The sequence below is a fragment of the Chelmon rostratus genome, chromosome 14 (assembly GCF_017976325.1).
Source record: "Chelmon rostratus isolate fCheRos1 chromosome 14, fCheRos1.pri, whole genome shotgun sequence".
Lineage (NCBI taxonomy): Eukaryota > Metazoa > Chordata > Actinopteri > Chaetodontiformes > Chaetodontidae > Chelmon > Chelmon rostratus.
In genome coordinates this window covers 7474361-7496703 of record NC_055671.1, presented here as the reverse complement: position 1 = coordinate 7496703, position 22343 = coordinate 7474361, and the positions used below count along the sequence as shown (strand labels likewise).

The 22343-nt window shown below is 43.9% G+C and overlaps 1 protein-coding gene across 1 annotated transcript; it reads left to right on the top strand.

Moving 5' to 3' along the window:
* The first annotated feature begins 1260 nt into the window (after window positions 1-1260).
* On the top strand, window positions 1261-20981 carry LOC121617286 (protocadherin alpha-C2-like). Its single transcript, XM_041952419.1, has 4 exons — window positions 1261-3992; window positions 6783-6841; window positions 9363-9448; window positions 16705-20981. Exons 1-4 carry the CDS (start codon window positions 1452-1454, stop codon window positions 17016-17018), a joined length of 3000 nt encoding a protein of 999 aa, XP_041808353.1. The 5' UTR covers window positions 1261-1451; the 3' UTR covers window positions 17019-20981.
* The last annotated feature ends 1362 nt before the right edge of the window (window positions 20982-22343 follow it).

Below are 22343 nucleotides of genomic sequence, written 5' to 3'. Positions count from 1 at the left end.
TGGATATCTATAGAGAGGAAACGACTGCTGTTTGTGGGGGTCCACCACGGGCATCTTAACTACGATTATGTGACCTGACAGTCTGAGGTCTACCACTGACAGTGATCCGTGCGGAGGGAAGGTTGTGATTGTCAGTGCGATGCTGTCTTTGCGCTGCGCCTTGCCCAAACGCTCGCCATGCGGGAGGCTGCGCCGCAGAAGCGCTACCGGCGAATTAAGCATCCTTCCGACTCCAGCGCAGACAAAGGGAGGCAAACATAAGCCAGTCCCCAAACATGTGTCCGTGTGTGTGTCCGCGTTTTCTGCTCCCGTCTTCCATGTTGGGGGGGAGGTGGTGATGTTGAATATTCTGCAGATTAGCTTTGACCTTGCCTTCATGCGCAACAGTGAGTCCAGACAAATTTAACACCGGTAAATTAAACGTTTTAGCCACGTCTTCGGGTTGTGTTTTCCAGACAGATTTTTCTGTCATGTGCTGCACAGAATTTCTAATTTATTGAATGAATGGCTGGTTTCGCTGAAGACCTGGGCCTATATATTTATATGTGTGGCTACCATTCTTTTTTCAGGGGGTGCATAAGCGTGTCGGTCGTGTATTAGATGCCAGACCCTACACCGACATCGTAATGGAGGGATGAGAGGAGAGAAGTGGGTGGGGAGGGAGGAGGGGAGCTGCGCCACGGTGGAGAGGAGAGAGCTGGAGTCTGAGTGCGCGCTAGGGTGGGTTACTGTCCTTCAAGTCAAGTCAGCCGCATTGAATTCAATCACTTCCAGTTGGCGTTTTCAAAATAAAATCATCACAGGCATGTGACGTTATGTTACGTTAAAAGAAACGTACACACATGGATCCGTGGTACATGATTCATGGCAATATACCCTGAATTAGATCGTGTATTTGTACAGCAAAAGTTCGCTTCTGTTCATCATGATTAATGGAAAGATGTTAAAAACTAAACTATGATTCTGGAATTGATGAAAACTTTGACAAACTATGACTCCCAGCTCTTTATTTCAACATTTAACTAAACAGATGGGCCTCTACCCTTTGCACATCCTTAACTCGTTTTCCCATTTCTTCTCCCTTGAAGAGTTAACTGAACATTGTGGAAGCAAATGACTTTTAATTAGTTTATTTTGAAAAGACCATCCTTCTTTTCCGATTTTGGGGGAGCTAATTTCAACAGTGTTGACGGGTCTCGCAGCTCCAGCGGCAGGGAAACACACCCGTCAGCAGCGCGCACTGGAGACAAAAAACGCATCATGGACAAAGGAAATATGGGTGCGCTGGAGAGGATTCACCTTAGCCGGGTATCACAATGGATGAGCCGCTTCTGTTTCATTCACCCGGAGACCAATTAGCCCACCTTAATGAGGTGCTGGGATGCAAGATACTGCAAGCTAAAAAGGCGGAAGGTTGCGTTTAATCCGTCTGCGGATCCTATGAGCTTGCAATGGCTGTGGCGGGGATATGCAACTGGATAGGGAATAATGTGCCTTTTTATTTTGTGATATTTTCCTTATTTTGTGGCCTTTCGTTTGGACAGTTGCGATATTCTATTACAGAAGAGCGAGAAAATGGGGCACTGGTCGGCGATCTGGCGCATGACTTGGGGCTGGATATTCGAAAGCTCGCCACCCGAAAAATCAAGGTAACCTCCAATAGCGGTAAACGCTACGTGATTGTCAACCCCAAAAATGGGAAATTACTTGTCAATGAAAGGATCGACAGGGAGGCACTGTGCGATTTATCCAGCTCCTGCCTCATTAATCTGGAGGTGCTGGTCGAAAACCCCACTGAGGTGCACCATGTCGAGGTGGAGGTTGTGGATGCCAATGATAATGCGCCGCAGTTCCCCAGAGACGAGTACCAACTGGAAATCACAGAGTCTGCTTTACCAGGGTCTCGTTACCCGATTGAAAACGCTCAAGATCCGGACATTGGGTCCAATTCAGTTCGTATGTATCAGCTGAGCACAAACGACCATTTCGCGCTGGTGTCTAACAAACCCTCCCTCAACACAAAGCACATCGAGCTTGTGCTCAAAAAGCCCCTTGATCGTGAACAGACGCCTTACCACCAATTAATTCTAAGTGCTGTGGATGGTGGGACTCCGGAGAAAACAGGCACGGCTAAAATCAATGTCCGGGTTCTGGACTCAAATGACAATATCCCCACATTCGACAGCTCCGTGTACAAGGTGAAGCTGCTGGAAAATTCGCCCAAAGACACCCTGGTAATTAAACTGAATGCAACTGATCTGGATGAGGGCACAAACGGAGAGGTTTATTACTCCTTCAGCAGCTACACTCCAGAGAGAGTGCGGCAGATGTTCAGCATGGACACCAATACAGGAGAAATTAGAGTGAGGAGCAATGTGGACTACGAAGAGACCAACTCCTATGAGATGTACATCCAGGCAATGGACAAGGGCCCTGGGGCCGTGGCGTCTCACTGCAAGGTGGTGGCAGAGGTGGTGGATGTGAATGACAACGTCCCTCAGATCGTGCTGTCGTCGCTTTCGAGCCCCGTGAGGGAGGACGCCCGTGCAGACACAGTCGTGGCCCTCATCAGTGTCACCGATCGAGACTCTGGCGCCAACAAGCAGGTGAGCCTGGAGATCCCAGCAGGCCTTCCTTTCAAGATCAAGTCATTCAGAAATTACTACACTCTGGTTACCTCAGCCTTCCTGGACCGCGAGACCACCGATGCCTACAATGTCACTCTGAGTGCCACAGATGGAGGAAACCCTCCCCTTTCCTCCCAGAAGACCATACAGGTGGATGTGGCTGACGTTAATGACAACCCGCCGCGGTTTGAGCAGACTTCATATACCGTCTATGTGGCTGAGAATAATGCCCCCGGGGCCTCTTTGTGTACTGTGAAAGCTCAAGACGCAGACATCAAAGAGAACGCACGCATCACCTACACCGTGCTCAATGACAACAACCATGGCATCCCTGTCACCTCGTATGTGTCTGTGAAGGCTGATACAGGGGAGGCTTATGCCCTGCGAGCCTTTGACTATGAGTCACTGAGAGAGTTTCACTTCCAGGTCAAAGCCCAAGATGGGGGCATTCCTCCGCTCAGCCGCGTTGCCACCGTCTACATCTACATAATGGATCAGAACGACCATTCACCGCTGATAGTCAACCCTCCCGGCAATGGCACGCGCTCCTTGGAAACGGTGCAAAAGAATGCAGAGCCTGGTGCCTTGGTGACCAAAGTAGCGGCATATGATGCAGATGCCGGCCCGAATGCCTGGCTGATCTACGTGCTGGAGACGGCCACCGACCTGGACTTGTTCAAGGTGCACGAGCACACCGGCGAGATCAGGACCACTCGCAGGATTCTGGAGGACAACTTCACCTCCTTCGCTCTAACCGTCGTAGTGAAGGACCACGGACAGCCCGCTCTCTCCTCCACCGCCACCATCAATGTGGCCGTCATGGAGGTGCCACCCAAAGTGGCTCCTGATCCCAAGAGGATCATCCGACCTCACAGCACGCTGCTTTTCTCCAACGTGACCCTCTACCTGATCGTGGCCTTGAGCGCCACCACTTTTGTTTTCCTGGTCACTGTGGTGGTGCTGGCCATCGTCCGCTGCCACGCCTACTGCACCCAGCCTGGCTCCTGCTCCCCTTGCTGCGTGTCACAGAAGCCCCCTCCAGATGGTGGGAGCAGCAGCGTAAGTGCTGGCGGGGGAGGCGGCGGTGGAGCCGGGGCACAACCTAATAACAATGTGGTGCTTCGGAGAGACCTTAAAGTGGAACCTCACTACATCGAAGTGCGTGGGAATGGCTCCCTAACAAAGACTTACTGCTACAAGACTTGCCTGACAGCCACCTCTGGCAGTGACACTTTCATGTTCTACAACACGGGACGTCCCATCAGCGGCACCTGGGGCAGCGGTGCCGACCGCTTCTTCACCAGCGGAAGTGGATTTGTACGCAGACTTAGCATGCCTGATGCCTCGCTGCAGATCTGCCCAGAGGTGTGTCATTCATTTTTTTAAGTTTGTCTGCATATCTGGAAGGTCATGAATCATCATGTTTACATATTAGTGGCCTTGATGAAATTTTGTTTAGCTCCAAACAATGTGAGAACCTTTTATGTACACACTCAACATGACTTTTCATGACGCTTATTGCTACAGCATGCATTGTTGTGGTCGTATTTTGTTGCTGCAGGGTGATGATATTCCTCTATGGTTTCCCCCTGAAGTCTAGTTTGGTCCCCTCCTGCAATGAATCGTATCCTTGCAGGATTCGTTGCCTTTGTTCAGTTCCCACTTGTGCTGTGCAGTCGCTCAGCCCAGCTCAGCACTCACACCGCATTAGTGTCAGGCCTGATGCTTTTCAGGGTCCTCTGTTATTTCTGATGATTCAGAGATTTGTGTTTCAGTTTGAGGTCGTCATCACATCTACACTAAGCGCAGGTCACGTATAGTCTTCACTGCTTGCTCATTCTCTGTGCAAGTCGCTTTGATTTGTGTGTGGGTGAGTGTGTGTGTCCGTGTGAGTAAAACTGTCACACTGGAGCAGTTGGGGTTAATTGACTTGATCAAATGCCCTGCAAGACTGACTCTGGGAGAGATGTGCATTTACGTACATTATGTGATGAGACGAGGGATTGTTTGAGATTTAATCATGACACATGACAGTCTCTTGTTCCCAAAAGCTGTGTTACACTTCCATGATGCAATTTTCGGAACTGTTTTAGACGAGTAAAATAGCGAATGCCTTTGCCCGTCAGGCCATATCTGTATTACTGATGGTTTAATTTATCAGATTTCCCAGAAATCCCAGATTTAGATTAAATATTGCAAGAAACACCAACAGTCACACCTATTATACTATAAAAGTAGAGGTTGCAATTCAAATCGCTGTTTGGTGTTTCAGTTAGCATGATCCCCAGTCAAAAAGTCCTACAGACCTGCTGTTATTTGACTGTAGCAGGCATTTCTGGGTAGATATAGTTTGCTTTTATGCTGGAGAGGTAAGATACATTTTTCAAATATTGCAATAATATAATTTTTAATGTCAGATTGTTGATGCAAAGGCCCCTGAGGCTAAGAGCGTATCTCTGGTTGCGTCATGGTAATTTCAGGTGCCAGTCACTGGTACACGGGTTAAAAGAAACTGTCTTACCAAGACAAGTGTAGCAGTGTAAATTAAATTAACCTCCAGCCTCTGTTCCTCAGCCCTGCAAATTAGATTCAGTCAAAGACGCTGGGTGCACCAGCACAAAATACTCCCCTCTGAATTGAACTGAGGAACATAATGTGCCATCTTTATCTGGGACACTTGCTGCTGCCTGAGCAGGTTTGTGTTATACACACAGCTTTTCTTATTCAGTGCTCTTGATGTCAAGTCTGCAACCCACATGACGCTGACAGAATCCAGCATTAGCTGTGTTACAGATGTTTATACTGTCCATGTGTGCAGTACCTACTCATGAGGAAAATAATTATGAAAGAGTTGGGCTGGATTAATGGCCGTAAAACATTAGCTCATTAAGAATATGACTTTCACCCTCTGAAATTCATATGGCTGTTTAAACTTAAAGCCACAATCATCTGCAAAAATAGTGTGTCCTGACAGCCTTAAAGGTCCAATGTGTAAGATTTAGTGGCATCTAGCAGCGAGGTGTCAGACTGCAAGCAACTGAACACCCCTCGCCTCACCTTCCCTAAGGTGGCGGCAGTTTGTCCGTTCTGGGCTACTGTAGGAACCAGAAGACGACCCGCTCCCTCCGTAGATATGAAGGGCTCAGTCTAAGGAAACAAAATCTTTTGTTTTGAATTTGAAATTCTCTCCCTAAATCCTACCCTGGACCTTTAACATAGTGACTCTCATAGTCAAAAAAAAAACTCAATTCTATTAAAATACATTTTATTATTTAGCCAAAAAGGATGTCCAGCCTTGTATTTTGATTTCTTTACATTTTCTCTGCTCTGTAAACATCTGAATACCATGTTCTCTACCAGGTTTTAGTGCAAACAAGTACAACCAAAGATGTGTCTATATAGCAGTTTCAGTTCCATTCTAATAATAAAAGAAGATGAAATCAGTTAATGCCAGACCATACAGTGATAGGCTAAATCCTACACATTTGCGATACCATATTTGTATATGACTGCCCGTCACACTGGGCTAATGCAGACCAGAGGTATAGGATGTGGTTGCCCTGGCCGTGATAGCTCTTGCTTATTGGTTTTTAAAGACAGTAATTTACCAGAAGACTACTGGGAGTTTCAAGCACTCAGGCCAGGTTCATCAGGAGCAGACAGATTTACTGAAGCTACACACAAACACATACACATTGGCCTGTGCAAACAGCCCAGCACTCAGGAAAAGGGCATAACTCTCTCAGCTCTCACATTTATAGAGCCATGGAGTGAGAGACTGTCCAAAAACTCATCAATATGGCTTTCAGTCACTGCCCTTTTTAAAGTCCTTCTGTGTCTGTGTGAGGATATCAATATGTATGTGTGTGTGTGTGTGTGTGTGTGTGTGTGTGTGTGTGTGTGTGCGTGTGTGTGCGTGTGTGTGTGTGCGTGTGTGTGTGTGTGCGCTTGCGATGGGGGACACGACTGCAGTGTTCCTGTCACGTCCAGAGCTGGGATGTGTATCATGATTAATTGATGAGACCATGGCCCAGCCTATCTCTGCACTGTATGAGATCAAACTAAAGTCTCTCTCTCTCTTCCCTCCTCTCTCTTTTTTTCCCATCTCCTCTCTCTCTCTCCCTCTCTCTCTCTCTTTACCTCTTTCTCGCACAGCCAAAAGCCCCAAATGCTGACTGGCGATATTCTGCATCTTTGAGGGCAGGGGTGCAAAGGTAAGCACTTTCCATCCTTAACTCCTTTGCAACTTTTGACCACCTAGAAAAGGTTGCACCTATTCATCCTCCTCAAACAGTCACTTTGTGCAATGCACGGTGCCTTGAAGCAAAATATTTGACCCACAGATACCTGCGCCTCAATACGACCTCCATTAAAAACATGTAAAACAAAACACAGCAACATAATACTGCAAAATCACTATCTGCCATTAGCAGATATAACTGCTAGTGGCCCCTCAGTATCTGCCCCATCCTCCTCCTTTGGGAAAAGTGGAATGTGCAGCTCCCATCAGAGGATGTATAGCACTCCTCCTCTGCAGTGTAAAACTATATAGGTCATCTACATTCTGAGCGTTGCCTCCCCCAGTTATGGTCTTTAAGCAGGAAGCGTGAAGGACAAATGAGCTGACTATGACCTTTCTTAGCTTATCAGATGCACACATGCATCAGCGTCTGCACGGACAACTGCCCTGCACGCACACACGTGTGCATTTCTGTATGTATTTCTACGTTTTTGTCCAGAGATGAGGGGAGGGCTGTGCACACGGACAGCAGAGGACATTTTGGACTCCTGTCATGTTTGTTAATCCACTGGGTAAATGCACTGATATGGTTTCATTGCTGGACCAAATCCCAATTAAAGATTGAGCTAAAGATCAATAGACACACTATATATGGTTTAACACGATATGCCAGATAAGATACTGAAATAGGAATTAATAAGGTTGTTAGAGGCATTAATAAATAAGTTTACAGCTACACAAGATTGTCATCTCCCAACAATAATGAGCAGGTTTCTAAGATTTGGGTTAAAAGCTTATCTGGGGTATTATAAATGCAGAACAGAGTAAAATATTTTGGTGTTCCCAGCTTTGAGTAATGAAAACTACACATGCAAGCATTCTCATTAGCTACTTAGTACAAATCAGACAACTCTGAAATTAGGATCTGACAACAATTGGAATAAAATAGTAGTTTGTTTTGTTTTTTTTTTGCATTTACACTTGTCACTTAAATTTTGAATGATTAGGTCCCAAAATACATAATGAACTTACATGAAGACAGCTAGAAAATCAGGGACTAGTGAGTTTTACCTCCACATGTCCCTCATTTGTACTGAATTTTCATAATTTCATGCTAACAATGCTTACCGCTCAGTTGTGAAGTCTTCTGCTCTGTCTGAGTTTGATTTAATTGGATATTAGTGTTAATTTTTATGGTGCGGAGGGTATCATAATGTGCATCATGCCGTCAAGCCACTGTAACATGACATGGATTAACATAAATCATCGCCGCAATTTGCCACCGTCATCTCTGAAATGGCAGTGCCTGTAACGCACACAGACACAGAGAGGCTCATGTTAACGCTTCACCCCAACACGTGCATGCTGTAATGGATCACACTACACGCAGCGTGTAGCACCAACATTACTGACCCACATTCCTGGTATAGTCAGTCAGTGTTGAAAACACCAGTCCTATCTGTGTCATATTCTCACGCATTAAACCAGCACCTTTGCTTATGTAAAAGCAGAAAACCCCACACTGCTCAGAATGTACATGGCCATTTGATATTCACGACAAATCCCAATTCAACACAACAAGAGTGTTGCAGTTTGAGATAGATGCTGGATGTGCTGCATTGCAGAGGCCCCAGTCAGGGTAGGTCCTCCTATACAGTGAGCTCTATATTTATTATGGATGTATGGGGGGCGGGGGCTTTTTAAATTTAAAAATCCATTTTTAGTTATTCTGCATGGTCATATTTTCCCACTGTCATTGTGTTTCTGAGAGAAAGTTTGGTATATTTCAGCCCCGCTGGTATTTGCTGAGATTACTGTGATTCCTGACTGCTCTGATTCAAACAGCTATCTTCTAACATCTGTTTCCCTTTGCTTTGCATCATGTTAAGCGATTCAGTTTTTACTAAAAGCATATTTATACCCCCCCGCCCCCCAAAACAATCGCCTTAATAAAGGAATTGGTGAAAGAAAAAAGTGGGAAACAGCAAGCCTAGCTCTTTTCCAAAGTTGACCTCTTCAGATCACTAAAAACACATTTTCTTTATTTGATCCATGCAAAGACTAAACTGTACAAAGAACAAATTGTGGTTTCACCAGAGGTTATGGAGGGACTGTTTCTTGGCTGGTTGCAGTGACTTCCTGGAGACTCTGCTGCTTACAACTAAGTCTCCAGGAAGTCACAGTTTTTGTAGCCTTTGGTCAGAACCAGGCTATTATATAAAATAATTTTTCAATTTTAGCTGCCATCAGGAATGAAAAGCATTTTTTTTTCCAGCTAATTGACCATTTTCCAGTGAGAGTCAACGCAGGGGGACAGTGGTCCTTTGGCCTGAAATTTTGACACTTTAGGCTGTTTTTTCCTTGTTGGATTGCCATTTCTGTTGGAAAACAGCTATACTATCAAGGAGGACAAACCTCTGTGAGCAGAGGAGAACAGAGGTTTGGGTTGATTTGATGTGTCTCACTGAGTTCTCTGAATGTGTTCTGCCTTTCAGTTCCGTCCACATGGAGGAGTCCTCTGTGATGCAGGGAGCACAGGGGATGCTGGTCCAGAACTGGCCCACTGTGTCCAGCGCTGCAGGTGAGAGGAAATCTAGCAATGAGGTACCTCTTTCGCATCATTTTTCAACATGTGGTGTTGTCCAATAGACTTTATAGACAGCCCGTTCTCACTCGCAATGCGTCAAATGACGTAGTCCAACTATCCAAAGTCCAAAAGTGAAGCAATGTAACATACATAACTTTGTATACGTAAGTAACGTATGTAACTAACGTGCTTATTTTAAGCCAAATCATGATCTTTTTGTAAACCTAACCAAGTAGTTTTGGTGCGTAAACCTAACCAAAGCTCAACCGTTTTACAGTGTTAACCACATGTTCATTATTGTTCTCAGCAAGCATAGCTGGATGTCGCTTACAGGACTCAAGTTACAGTATTTACTATTGCTAACTTGACCCCAGAGCCCTGTGTGCTGAAAAATGACTCAAGGGGTACCCTGTGCCTGAAAAAGTGACCTGACCATGTGTTCGGATGTGACGAGTTGGGAGTGAGAATGTGTTGAAAAGGCACCCAGAGTGTCAGCTTCTTTCGGGAAATGGTGACAGAAAACTAACATGAGTAAGAGGTGAATGATGCCATGTGTACGTCTACATTTGAATGAACAGAGCAAGATACATTTAATACATTTTGAGCTTGAGTAGAGGGTGTGTAAGGAAGGTGCACTGAAATGTCTTTCTGTACAACTCAGAGCTAATTGTTGAAGAACATGTTAAAGCTGCCCTCTTTTTTTCCAATAATTGTTTTAGAATTGCAATATAATGTATTATTTCAAATATGGTAATCAAAGTTAAGGTGGTCTAGGAGTAGAGTTTTCTGTTTGTGTTTCTGCCCACGACACACTAAATCAGCCATGTCCAAACTATTCCATAAAGGGCCGTGTGGCTGCAGGTTTTCGTTCCAACCAAGGAGGAGCGCACCAGGCTGGACTCACTTAATCAGCTGATCTCACTTTTCAGCTGATAACTAAGGGATCCCTTGATGTTGATTGGTTGGCCTGGTGTGCTCCTCCTTGGTTGGAACGAAAACCTGCAGCCACACGGCCCTTTATGGAATAGTTTGGACATGCCTGCACTAAATCTATGTTAGTTATTTAAGTGAGCATATAGCTGAAGAATGGGAACAGTAGATTAGATGATGTGTGCCAAAAATTATGGTAGAAATAATTTTGGACAAATTTAAAGCCCTGAAGGAAGAGGATATGACTACAGTAAGGTAATTTTAGTAAATCATGCTGATGATGGCAACTTGGGAGTAGTCGACATTTTGGGAAATAGACTTGTGTGTATTTTTGTTGGGCGTTTGATGAGAAGATCTATTCAGTTGTCATGTCTGTGTGCTAAATGTGAATCTAAAGTCAGGGGACAGTTAGCATAAAGACTAGAAGTAGGGGGACACAGCTAGCCTCAGAAAATCTGGCAACCAGCAAGCAGCACCTCCAAAGCTCACTACTCAACATGCTCTATCTGGGTTGTACAATCTGTACAAATACCAGATCTACTGTTAATCTGGAGCTTTAGAGATGCTACTGGGCATTTTAACCTTTGGGCAAAGCCAGGTTAGCTGATTCACCCTACTTTTGGTCTTTATGCTAAACTAAGCAAAACGTATCCTGGCTCTAGCTCTATATTTTCCATACAGACGTGAGAGTGGTATCAATCATCTTATATACCTTCAGGCAAGAAAGCAAATAAGCGTATCACCCGAAAAGTCTAACTATTCTGTTAAGTGCCAACATCTAGGACAACACTAGTAGGATGGAGTCCCACAGGACAAGCAATGCTGAGACAATCACAGAGGTTGTAAACACGGTTTAGTTTTAAGTGTCACTTCTTTTAAAAAAACAGAGTTCACCAAACCTAAATGTCCATTTCAATCCCAATCACACATTACAATTAGTCCATTGCATTAAATTGTATTTAACATGTTGAATTCCTCTTTATTTTCACTGGGAATAAGAACTGTCCTTTGAATATCTACATGATCTTAAATTCCAGTGCGATGTTCATACAGAGCTTAGCTGAGGTGCCAAAAGCCTGGGGCCCTTGTGCAGAGCCACAGATAAACAACTGTGTCCTCCCATGAAAGCAGCTGGCAGCATGGAGTGCGACAGACTGAAACAGGCAACTGCTTTTTAATGAGCAATGCGTTGTCCTGAGTGGGTGGCAACGCTGAAAATGTGTAGCAACACAACATAAGTGGAAGTCGAACTGGCCTCAAAAGCGACCTGCGCTTCATTATTCACAGACACACTGGCTCAGAGCTAATGACTAACAGCTTCTGTCAGTTGACCGGAAGACTTTTTTCACTAGGATTTCGAAACGGTTTGGAACATTGTGAGCTGTTCCCTCCTCCCTTCGGTCAAGCTTCCCGTCATTGATTTTCTGTCCAGCTCCCAGAATTAAAACATAGGTAGAGACCCGAGGGTGAAGGGTAGCATCACACTCGATCGCTCAACGCGTCAGTGACAGAATGTATCTTACTGTCTGTCAGATTCTGCCTCTGTGGAAAAGAGAGCAAGGTGATTGTTCGAGATACAAGATGTACCATTTCCCAGTGTCTCTGTACCAGTTTGCTGCAGAGAAATGTGTATTTTTTTAGAACAGACGCCTCTCTGGTCATGTCAAGGCTCAAATGTTGTCTTTAAGCAGCGTGCACAGCGTGCTGCAGACCTATCAGGGGTGCATTTGTTGCATTAGGAAATAATATGTTAGGAGTAGCTCAGTGCTCAGGCACAGACATGCACTGGATTGCAGCTTGATCCTCTTTATTATGCATAAAGAGGTGGAGCCGTTTTGGTGACACATTTTCATGTCTGCGGTGAATTGTTATCATGATGAAGTTGTCTGATATGCTGCGATGCATCTAAATGCGGCACCCTCAAAACCGTGTTTATGTAAGTGACCCGTGGCGCAGATGAGGAGACATTTGTCTAATGCCAGAGGGTGAGAGAAGCTGTTATCAGTAATAAGAGAGTACCGTGAAAAAAAATAGAGATCCGGTAACATTAAAGGGAGAGGAAGAGCAGAGCAGACGTATAGGGGGATGGATAAAAAAAAAAGCAAGGTGTGGGGGGATGGAGGAAGAGAAAGGTTAAGAGGATTGGCAGGTTCCTGCAGTAGTGTTGTTGCTAGGGAACGCCATGTGACCTGTTGCCTGGCAACACTGTCTAACTGAGAGATTGCTGCAGCAGCCGCACCCTCCATCAGCAGGGAGTGGGCGAAGGCAGTTTCCATGGCAACCGGTCATATCTCTGAATGGAAGATTTAGAGACAGAAAAAAGGAAGGAGCAGGGAGCGGAAAAGGGAAGGGGACTGAGCAAGGGCAGGTATTAGGAGGAAAAAGAGGGCACGCAGTAAATGAGAATAACGTAGGACAGAGTGGTTTAGGTAGATGTGTCTCGTGCACAATGCATGTCACGAACCGCATATTTTTACACGAGCACTACGCGACTGTCAGATTTGTGTGTGCGCCACAAACCACCAGAGGGATTCATTTTAGAAGGACCCGTATCCCGGACTAGACAGGGAATAACATAGCCTATTTTCAATGTGGGACATCAGGTTACACGAAATGAGGCTTCAAATACTCACAAATCTACATCAGGTGTCATGGCAACCTCCTCACAAGGCGCTGTGCTGACCTGCTTACCAGCTGTTACACCATAATCCGTTTCAGATGTGTGTTTGCTGGGAAATATAGGCTAATATGAAGCAATGGCAGAGTTACAAATAATCCTCCATGTTAGAGAAACAGGGGCAGAGGGGAAGCAAAGCTCTTCAGAGTTGTACAGTGATGGGACCTGCTGGTTATGCGTTAATTTTTCACGTGTACACACACACACACACACCATCATTTCTGGGCATTACACAGACTTGCATTAATTTCCTGGAAATTTACCAGAACCACAACCCCTTCTTGCCTGACCCTGACCCCTAACCTAAACCTAACCTTAAACCTTAAGTCTTCACCCAAAAATTGGGTGTTTTATATTATGGGGACTCGCATTTTATCCTCATAAGGAAGGCAAGTCCCCACAAACTGACACACACACACACACACACACACACAAAGGTAGGAGTAGTTCAGATTAATACCATGGCCAGGCTTCTAATTAACAATGTCAGAGGTTTGGATTTGTCACAGCCCGTGCAAAGAGCCCTGTCCCAAGATGCCCAGACAATATTCACTTGATTAGACGCCACACAGCCACTTGACATTTTAGCGCAGTTGGTCATGCTTAGGGATATGAACTGCTCTTGCCCCATCAGGTGTACAGAAGACAACGACTGTACTCTTGGGATGGTGTACAATTTGCTTCACAGCCAGAACACAGAATTATGCTGTACTGCAGGTTGCAGAGTGCAGCTTTACTGCCAGTCCAGTAATCTTAACATAATGCTCACTCGCTTTATAAGCTCTGGATAAAGAAATTACCACATAAGGAACAGTTTTAAACAGCACAAAATTAAACATATCTTAGGTCTCGTTTATTCTACCATGATAAAGTGTCCGATACTCAATTAAGTGGGTCGCGGCCTAACTGTAATTGTCGGACCATTAGATGACCCAGTAACCACTAGAGTTTAACACTGATTGCATAAACTTTGGTCAAATCAAGAAATCTCACCATTTCTACAAAAGCTTATGTGGATATTGAATCCTTTATCAATACTGACGGTTCAGCAAACCTCATCTTTCATCTCGCATCTCCATCAGGTTCTATCAGTTATCATCATGCTTCCCAGAGGTCGAACACCCTCCACTTTGTACACTCATGTGCACCCTTTTTTCTCCACAATGTAAACTTTGCACACAAAATATTCTGTAATCAAACAGGCGTAGTGTCGTGGAATCTTGCTCGACACATTCCTGCCCCCGAAGGCAAGAAGTCTTTTTTCTTTCAAGGTATTTTTACAAGGTTACATACAGCAACCTGTGAAAATGCTCAATGTGGAAAGAAAGACCCTTTGTAGATCTTTAGTCATTTATCGATACAAGACCATCTAAATAAAGCATCCCCAAACTCTTCTGACTGAGCGTCAGATCACCTTCCTCAAAACAGTAGCTTCAGGTAACAGGAAATGGTGTGTCAGGTTATATAAAATGGAGGTGCACTGCGTACAGCAATGCAACGTGCTGCACTCCTGGCTCAGTAAGCCCATCCACATTGTGCCTCACAGTATTTTGCACATCTCCTTTAACTCACCGGCTGTCTTTTCGGTTTATTTTAAGCATGGCTGTCCTCCTCCACATGAGAGGCAGTCTTCCTCTCCGAACCCCTGAGAGCCACTGAATGGGACTTATTTAAAATACCAGATCCTCTTCCTGGGTTTAATACCCAGATTAAATACAAACAGACAGACCATACCATCAAACGCCATAATCCTCAGAAACAGACTCGCATTACAGTATTAAAGCGCTAACTCTACTAATGGTAAGATAAGATGATAACATCTGACACCGGCTAATCATTAAACGAGCTAAATTACACAGGTCAATTAGCTGCACTTGGCTTTTTTTTTTTTTCAAAACTGATCCGTAAAAATTATGTAACATGAGACAATAACATTTACTCCGCTGTCATGTGTCTATTTATCGTGGTCCGTCACGTGCAAATATTTTAACCCAACTTAAAAATGAATACTTCTATTTTTGCAAGTAGCAAACAAATTATTTATGTGTGTCTGTGTTTTTGTGTTCCCGCCACAATAGTATGTTGCTGCTATGTTACTAAAAGCCACAGTATTTTTTTGCCCTCTCGTGGTATGTTCAAAACATCAGTGCTTTACAGCGTCATATTTGCACTATGCATTAATATGTGATATGTTTTGTATGCTCTGCAGCCATATGAGCTTAAAATAAGCAACCTCCTCTTAAATGACAAGAAATCTAGTCTGTGGTGTGTAGCATGTCAATCCCTCTATTTTTTATAATTACTTGCTTGTGCTGTGTATGAAAAAGAATTTCCTCCATAAGGACAAAGGACTAATAAAATCTATCTGTCTATTTTCAGTGAGTCGAAGCTCCATCATATAGCAGCTCTCTGAAAGGGGCTCTTTGCAGGAGTGATCAAACAGGGCAACAATGCAGCGCTGTCTCTTGAGCAGTGTGGCAGCGTCCATAACAACTGCTCTTATTGTGATCTGTGCATCTGATTTATTCTCATACTCGATGAGCTCATCGCGGGGACTCAGTGGGACACTGTGCATATGGACAGTGTGTATTTTCAAAATAGTGTACTTCCCGATGGGACAGTGGTTGAAAGCGCTCCAGCAGTGTCATAAATAGCCTACAAAGAAAAATCAAACAGAATCTTTTTGCAAGGGCCCGTGTTTGATCTAAATAAAATCCAGACTGAAAGTAGGTCAGTGCAGAGGGAACTGGTGTGGGCCTGAGAGCACCGAGTCTGCAAAACCCTCCCACCCCCATCTTCCTTGCTGCCTCTCTCCCTCTCCGCCTCGCTCTTTCTCCTTATCTAATCGAACATCCTCCTTCCTTTAACCTTTTGACCTCAATAGCTATGTCTCGTTTTCACTTTGCATGATAATTTTTCTATATATAGACTTTTTTCCCGACTTGTTGTCTGGGTTCCTTTCTCTGTCGCGTTAGCTTGACTACGAGAGGTTGACCTCCTGTGAGAGTAGGATTAATCTGCTGCCATCATACAAATACAAATAAAAATCACATCGCCAAGTTAAGCATCCCTGTGGTTTAAAGGTTAGTCCCCTCCAGTGTTCCTCCTCCAGCTGTCCTGAAAATGTCCCCTCGCTGTGGCTGTGGCTCCATTTAAAGCCATTGCTCTGCTTGCTTTTGCTGGCTTTTGATTATTCTTTATATTCAGATTTTATGAACATCCCAGAGACCAAATAATAAATAATAAGCAAGGAACAATGCACGGCAAGCAGGACAAGCAGTTATTGGGAAATAATTCACATGTGAAAGCTCAAGGAAGATGGGGGCTTACCTCTGAAGTCCAGGAAGCTTCTACAACTTGCCAGCAATGGAAATATCACCAATATGTGTAAAGAGCTACTGTCGAATTGATGTTTAGAAGAAAAGTGCAAGAATGAATACAAAATAAGCTTTCTTGCCAAAAGTTTGATTAGAAGATCGATGAAATAATTAGCTGGAGCCAGCAGCCAATTAGCTTAGCTTAGCACAAAGACTGGAAACAGGGGGAAACATTTCCCAAAATGTAGAACTGTTCCATTGCTGAATAAATGTAATGAGTAGCCATATTTGACAAGATTTCTCTTTTTTTCATCTTACCTGTGTAGATGGAGAGGGTGGTGGAGAGCTATCACCCCCAGTGGGCGCTGGAGTCAACAGCAACAGCTGGCACTTCAGATACGGTGCCGCACAAGGCTACGGCCCTCCTCAGCCCCTGAAGCCTGGAGAGATTCCTCCCGAAGCCTTCATCATCCCCGGATCCCCAGCCATCATTTCTATCCGCCATGACGCCGGCCCTGTGGATGACAAAGGTGACTTCATAAGCTTTGGCAAGAAGGAGGAGGCCAAGAAGAAGAAAAAGAAGAAGAAGGACAAGAAGGACAAGAAGGATAAAGGAAAGGACGATGGGGGGGACGAATAGAGGAGAAGGGTGATTTGAAAGCAGAGCTACCAACAAGCTACCATCCCAATCACAGAGCCAGAAAAAAAGCCAAATGCTTATTGAACCGAGGGAGCCTCCTTGCATCGTATTTGCATAGACATTGTACAGCGGCCAAACTCTCATTAGACCAGGCCTGGCTCCCCACACCATGTGAACTTGCTAAACAAATGTTTCTCTCTTTGTCTTGGCTCATTTGGCCCATAACTTTGGCCTATGAAAGTCCAAGGTTTATGGTAAACGAATATTCTATAGACAGACTTCATCTAAAGGCTGGACCAAATTAAACTGAAAGGATTTTATTGGATTTGATTAATCTCCCCTCCCCCCTGCCCCTCTCCCAGTTTGTATAATGAAAACAAAAACACCTGAAAGGGTGTACTGTTTGTATCTGACCATTGTCAGCTGAGGCTGCCCATGTTGGAATCTCTGTCTTTATGCAGCCCTCTTCCTTTTTGGCTCACCCAGTTGGAGGTGAAGTGAAAGCCAACCTTTAAAAAAATGAAACAGAGGCTTTTGTCTTCAGTACTATGGAGGCCTTGTAGAAATTCAGAAAATGTGGTCTTTTGTAAAAAAAAAAATGAAAAATGAAAAAGTAACAACATACAATATCTGTACAATGAGATTAGCACCTTTAAGAATGAGGTTGCTGAGACAAGCAGGACCACACTCGATAAATAGCTCTGTTTCAGTGTAACATAGCACATTGCAGAGGCTGAGGACCTGGACTGGGTTGCACCAACTATGCGCAAGTTTGTTCCCAGGTTAGGGTATAAAGTAGTGGCTCCATGACTGCGAGTTAATTTGCAATTAGCAAGTTCCTAAATTCAATCGTACCGTAGGTAGTAAGGGGGGAAATTCGACGGCTGTAGCTAGTTAAGATTTCAGATGAGTAGCCAGTCAGTGCCATGCTGATGACAAACCACATGGATTTGTAGTTGACTAGCTTGCCATAAAAATTACGATTGGTAAACAGAATCGATATTCGACTCTTAAAAGGACAACACTAGTTTTTGCATGTTTTAGTCCATTCTCTACAAGTCGTACGTCACAGACCACTGTGCTTTGGGAATTTTTGAAGTATTTTTCCCATCTTTCAGGCAGGGATTGTTTGTACACAAAAATAGACGAGCTGAGACTCAAAACGTTTTCCGTCCACATTAAGAAATCCATCAAAGCGTTGCTGAAGTCACATTTTCATCGCACGGTCGTGTAGCCGAAGTGCAGATTCATCTGACAACTGCACTGCGTTGTCACAGCAAGGCGAACACATGATGGATTACGTACGTCAAGCAAGTCTCAGAATGTTGATTTTAATATTATTTGCAATTGGACGTGAACCAGATTCTGCCTGAAAGAGACACTGAAAAATCTAAAAACTCAACTGCAAAATATTGATGAGTAGAAAATGGGAGGAAACATCGAAAATCACTGCTGCGGTCCTTTAAGTTACAAAATGGCATGGAATTATTAAAGACAAAAAAATATGCTGTGTACAAAAAAAAAAAAGAAAAAATCCTGCTTTACTGTTAGTGAGTGCAATTGTGTGACTTTGTATCATTTGCACCTGCTTTATTGCTTGCTTAACTATTTAGTTGTTACTTAAGGTTACGTAGCAGATTTTTGTGGTACTACCGCTTGTGTTTTAGCAATGCGTGAATCGGGATTAGCGGCTACTTCGGATATAACAAGGGAACCTACGTGCAGCTGATGCAACCGGCCCCTGACCTTGCCTCTTCTCTTGGAGTAAGGCGCAGGTCACTGGGGTCTTAATCCCGCCCAGTCTGACACACACATTATTGTACACTGGCTCTCTCTGCCTCTTACTCACACATACACAGAAGCAAACACACACACTCTCTCTCTATTGATCTCTTATACACAGACATACAGTACATGCGTACACACATAATATACTAAAAAAAACAAACCACACACCCCTCTCTGGAAATTCCAAGACTGAAGGCCAGCGCCGTCCTTAATATGGGAGTGTATTATATGGCTGGGACGCAGGAACGTTGCTTGTCGCTTCATTTCTGTTCAAGCCTGATCCCTCTACTTCTGTCTTTGAATGTTAAGTAGTTGTTCTTCAAGCCCTGCACCACTGCCTCGACTGCTTCAGTGCTTGTAGGATTTGCTTGCCCGCTGCCTGTTTCCTCCCTCTACTCCCGTTTCTTCAAATCAACATGGTTGGACGACATCTTTCAAGTCACTCTCCTTCAATGAACTGTGCCGTTGTAACACAGTAACATTTGTGTATTTGCTTATTTACACACGGAATACAAGACAGAGACACATGCACATGCACTACACACACACACACACACACACCCAACACACACGCATATTTTGTTAGGTTCGGCTTCATCTGAGCTCAGGCGCTCCAGCCAGAGTGTCTCCTCCGATGGCTCACTGTTGACAGCTCTGTCATCTCTCGCATTGGTTCCACGCGTTGCAACGCGAGGGCGTCTGATAGGTTAGCAAAAACTGAGATCACGCTGTCCTGGATGTAATGAGACGAGATGGCGAGGCAAAAGAAGAGCTGAAAAAGCCGCAGTCGTTGTAGTGCATTGTGTAGATAAAGAGACTGCTGCAGAGTTAATTGGGCAGCGTGAGCGCGAGCAGAAGTATTGCAGTTTTTCCTGTGTGTCAGCCATCAGTGACGGCTGATCAGCTGGGTGCAGCTAAAACCACTTACAAAATAAGTGAAGCACAGTTCAGCAGCAGTGGAAAGAGGTTGGTGGTTGACTTGGAGAGGAGGGGGTGGGGGATCCCACTTAGGGATTAATGGAGGTGAAGCACACTGTTGACGTTGTTTTTTGTGCACCAAGGAGAGGTAACGACATGATAGACGCTGAAACAAGGGGAGTTGACACCAGCAAGCAAGCAAAATTAGACACTTAGACACACCAAGTGCTGCTGGGAGAAACTTACAAACTGCAGTGACCCAAGTGTGAACTGTGCGAAGTGATGGACTGAAACGCAGGTCTAGCACGGTGGAGGAAAGGCATTGCGAGCAGTAGATATCGAAATAGCATTAACATGATGAAGATCATCAAATCTCACCTCGGTGTTCCTTTTTAGACCATCGTCTTACCAGTCACAGTAGGGGTATATAGGTGCTGCTATCAGGCTCAATCCCTCCCATGCACACGTTTCCTTCCCCCCCTGCCCCGTCCTTCAGGTGTACTTCTGTGCTGTCAGATCACCAAGTGGCTGTTTGCATGTTATAAGCAAAGGAAACAGATACTATATAGATACTATATATACATAGATATGTTTTTTCCACTGGGAAATGCGTATTGGAATACATATACCTCTGATACACATTCTCAAAGACAATACACACACGCTGAAAGATCCACACATCCACACAGACACATACATACACATACATACACACATATACGCTATTGCGAACAGTAACGTGGAAAAACCTAAAAGAATCACATTTTTTATCCTGTCGAAAAATGAATTTAATCTTCTAGATATACATAATGCTATTGTGTTATGCTACGAGATGCTTTTTCTTTCTGTTTTTACCCTCATGATTTTCATAGATAAGAAAATCGATCCTTAAAGTTGTGTTAAGCTTCGAAATGATGATCAAACGAACACTATTGTGAAATCAACCCATTTACTCACCCTCCATATCTATCCCCCGCCCAGTAGAGACAAAAAGAAAAAGAAGGAAAAAAAAAATAAAAGACATAGAAAAGGTATAAAAAAAATTAAAGTTGATGTATTCTCTGCTTGTGTATAGTGAATGTTCCTCAGTCACTGGATGTGGCAGTGAGTGGCACATACCAGTGCACTGTGACAGTGCAGATCTGTTAATAACTTTTTTTGTACACCTGCTTCATCATTGTAAAGGTGATAATAGTGATTCTTATGATTTCATCAATCTGGTAATGTGTTTTGTTAATAAGTCACAAATAAAGTTTTTCTTAAATATCTTAACATCCAGGCTGTGTTCTGACTTGATTTCAGCTGATAAACTGATGCTGCCTGCCTGCGGCTCTCCTTCTGTACTTCTCTGTCATGGGAATATTTACTCATCAGACTGTATTGGCACAGTTGGCCTATTATTAAGAACAATAAATTGTAATTAATCAATGGCAGAGCGTGGATAACTGCCTCTGTCTTTCATTTGGAACAACCTGACGACTACAATGAAACATAGGTGGATAGCAGAAGGTAACACTGTCGCCACATTATCACCACAGAAGGATTCCCATAAATATTTTAGAATATTGTGGGAATAGATGGAAATAGTCCATTAATCCAGGAAGTGAAACAACAGGGACTGTTTTTTTTTATCTTTTTCCCGTCAGACAATACTAAACTCTTAGACCTCATGGAGCAAAGCGCTGGCTATAAACTGAAACGTGTCCTTGTGAAACAATTTGAAAAACAACCCAATCACACCCACAATATTACTCAATCGCCTCCCTAACCGCAGCCGAGTCGTAAACATCCTTGTTTTTTGGCAGGAGCGAACGCTGTTGAAACATACTGGAAACTTGTCCAACTGTCAAATGAAAAAGAGAGTGAGAGGAAAATGAAAATAGACGTTACCAAGGGAAGGGGATCATCATCCAAGCAGCTGACCTATGACTGAGAAAACAAATCAATGGAACAAAAAAAAAAAAAAAAAAAAAATGAAGAAAAAACCAATAAAGGTGCTTGAAATTCTTAACTGAGCTCAGGGTGAAGGGTCATATCGGCACATAGCAGAGATTCAAGGACACCACAGAGTGTTGGATACTGGTTCACACGGGAACGTCATTTTCTTTGAACAAAGAGTTCTCATTGATGCCTTGGCTGAAGGGGTCTGTTGATATCTGTGCAACGGGCTCCATCTGCCTGTAGACTGAGGAAAGTATTCATCCACACCTCTGTCAGTCTCTCTCTCCAGCAATGCTGACACCTACTGGTGAAAGCTAAGACCTGCAACTGACCCACATCGTTTCTGTGATGCAGGAAAATAGCATCCTGTATCCTTTTGTTTAATCACTGGCACACAGAATAATGAACAGTTGATTTGCTTATTGTGTAAGTTTGGGTGAAACAAACACTCAAAATTTAACAATCTATAAAATTCAGATTTAAAATTACTTGTCCCAATGACACATAAAAAAGTGATTATTTAGCGCAATAGTCAATATTGATGCAGTTGCAGAATGACAGAGAAATGGGACAGTGAATGGTGATAGATGGTTGGTAAACGACTCATCACAGGCCCTTCCTGTCACTTGCTCCCGTTTTTCTTCTTTTCCACTCATTGCATTGTTAAATAAGACTTCT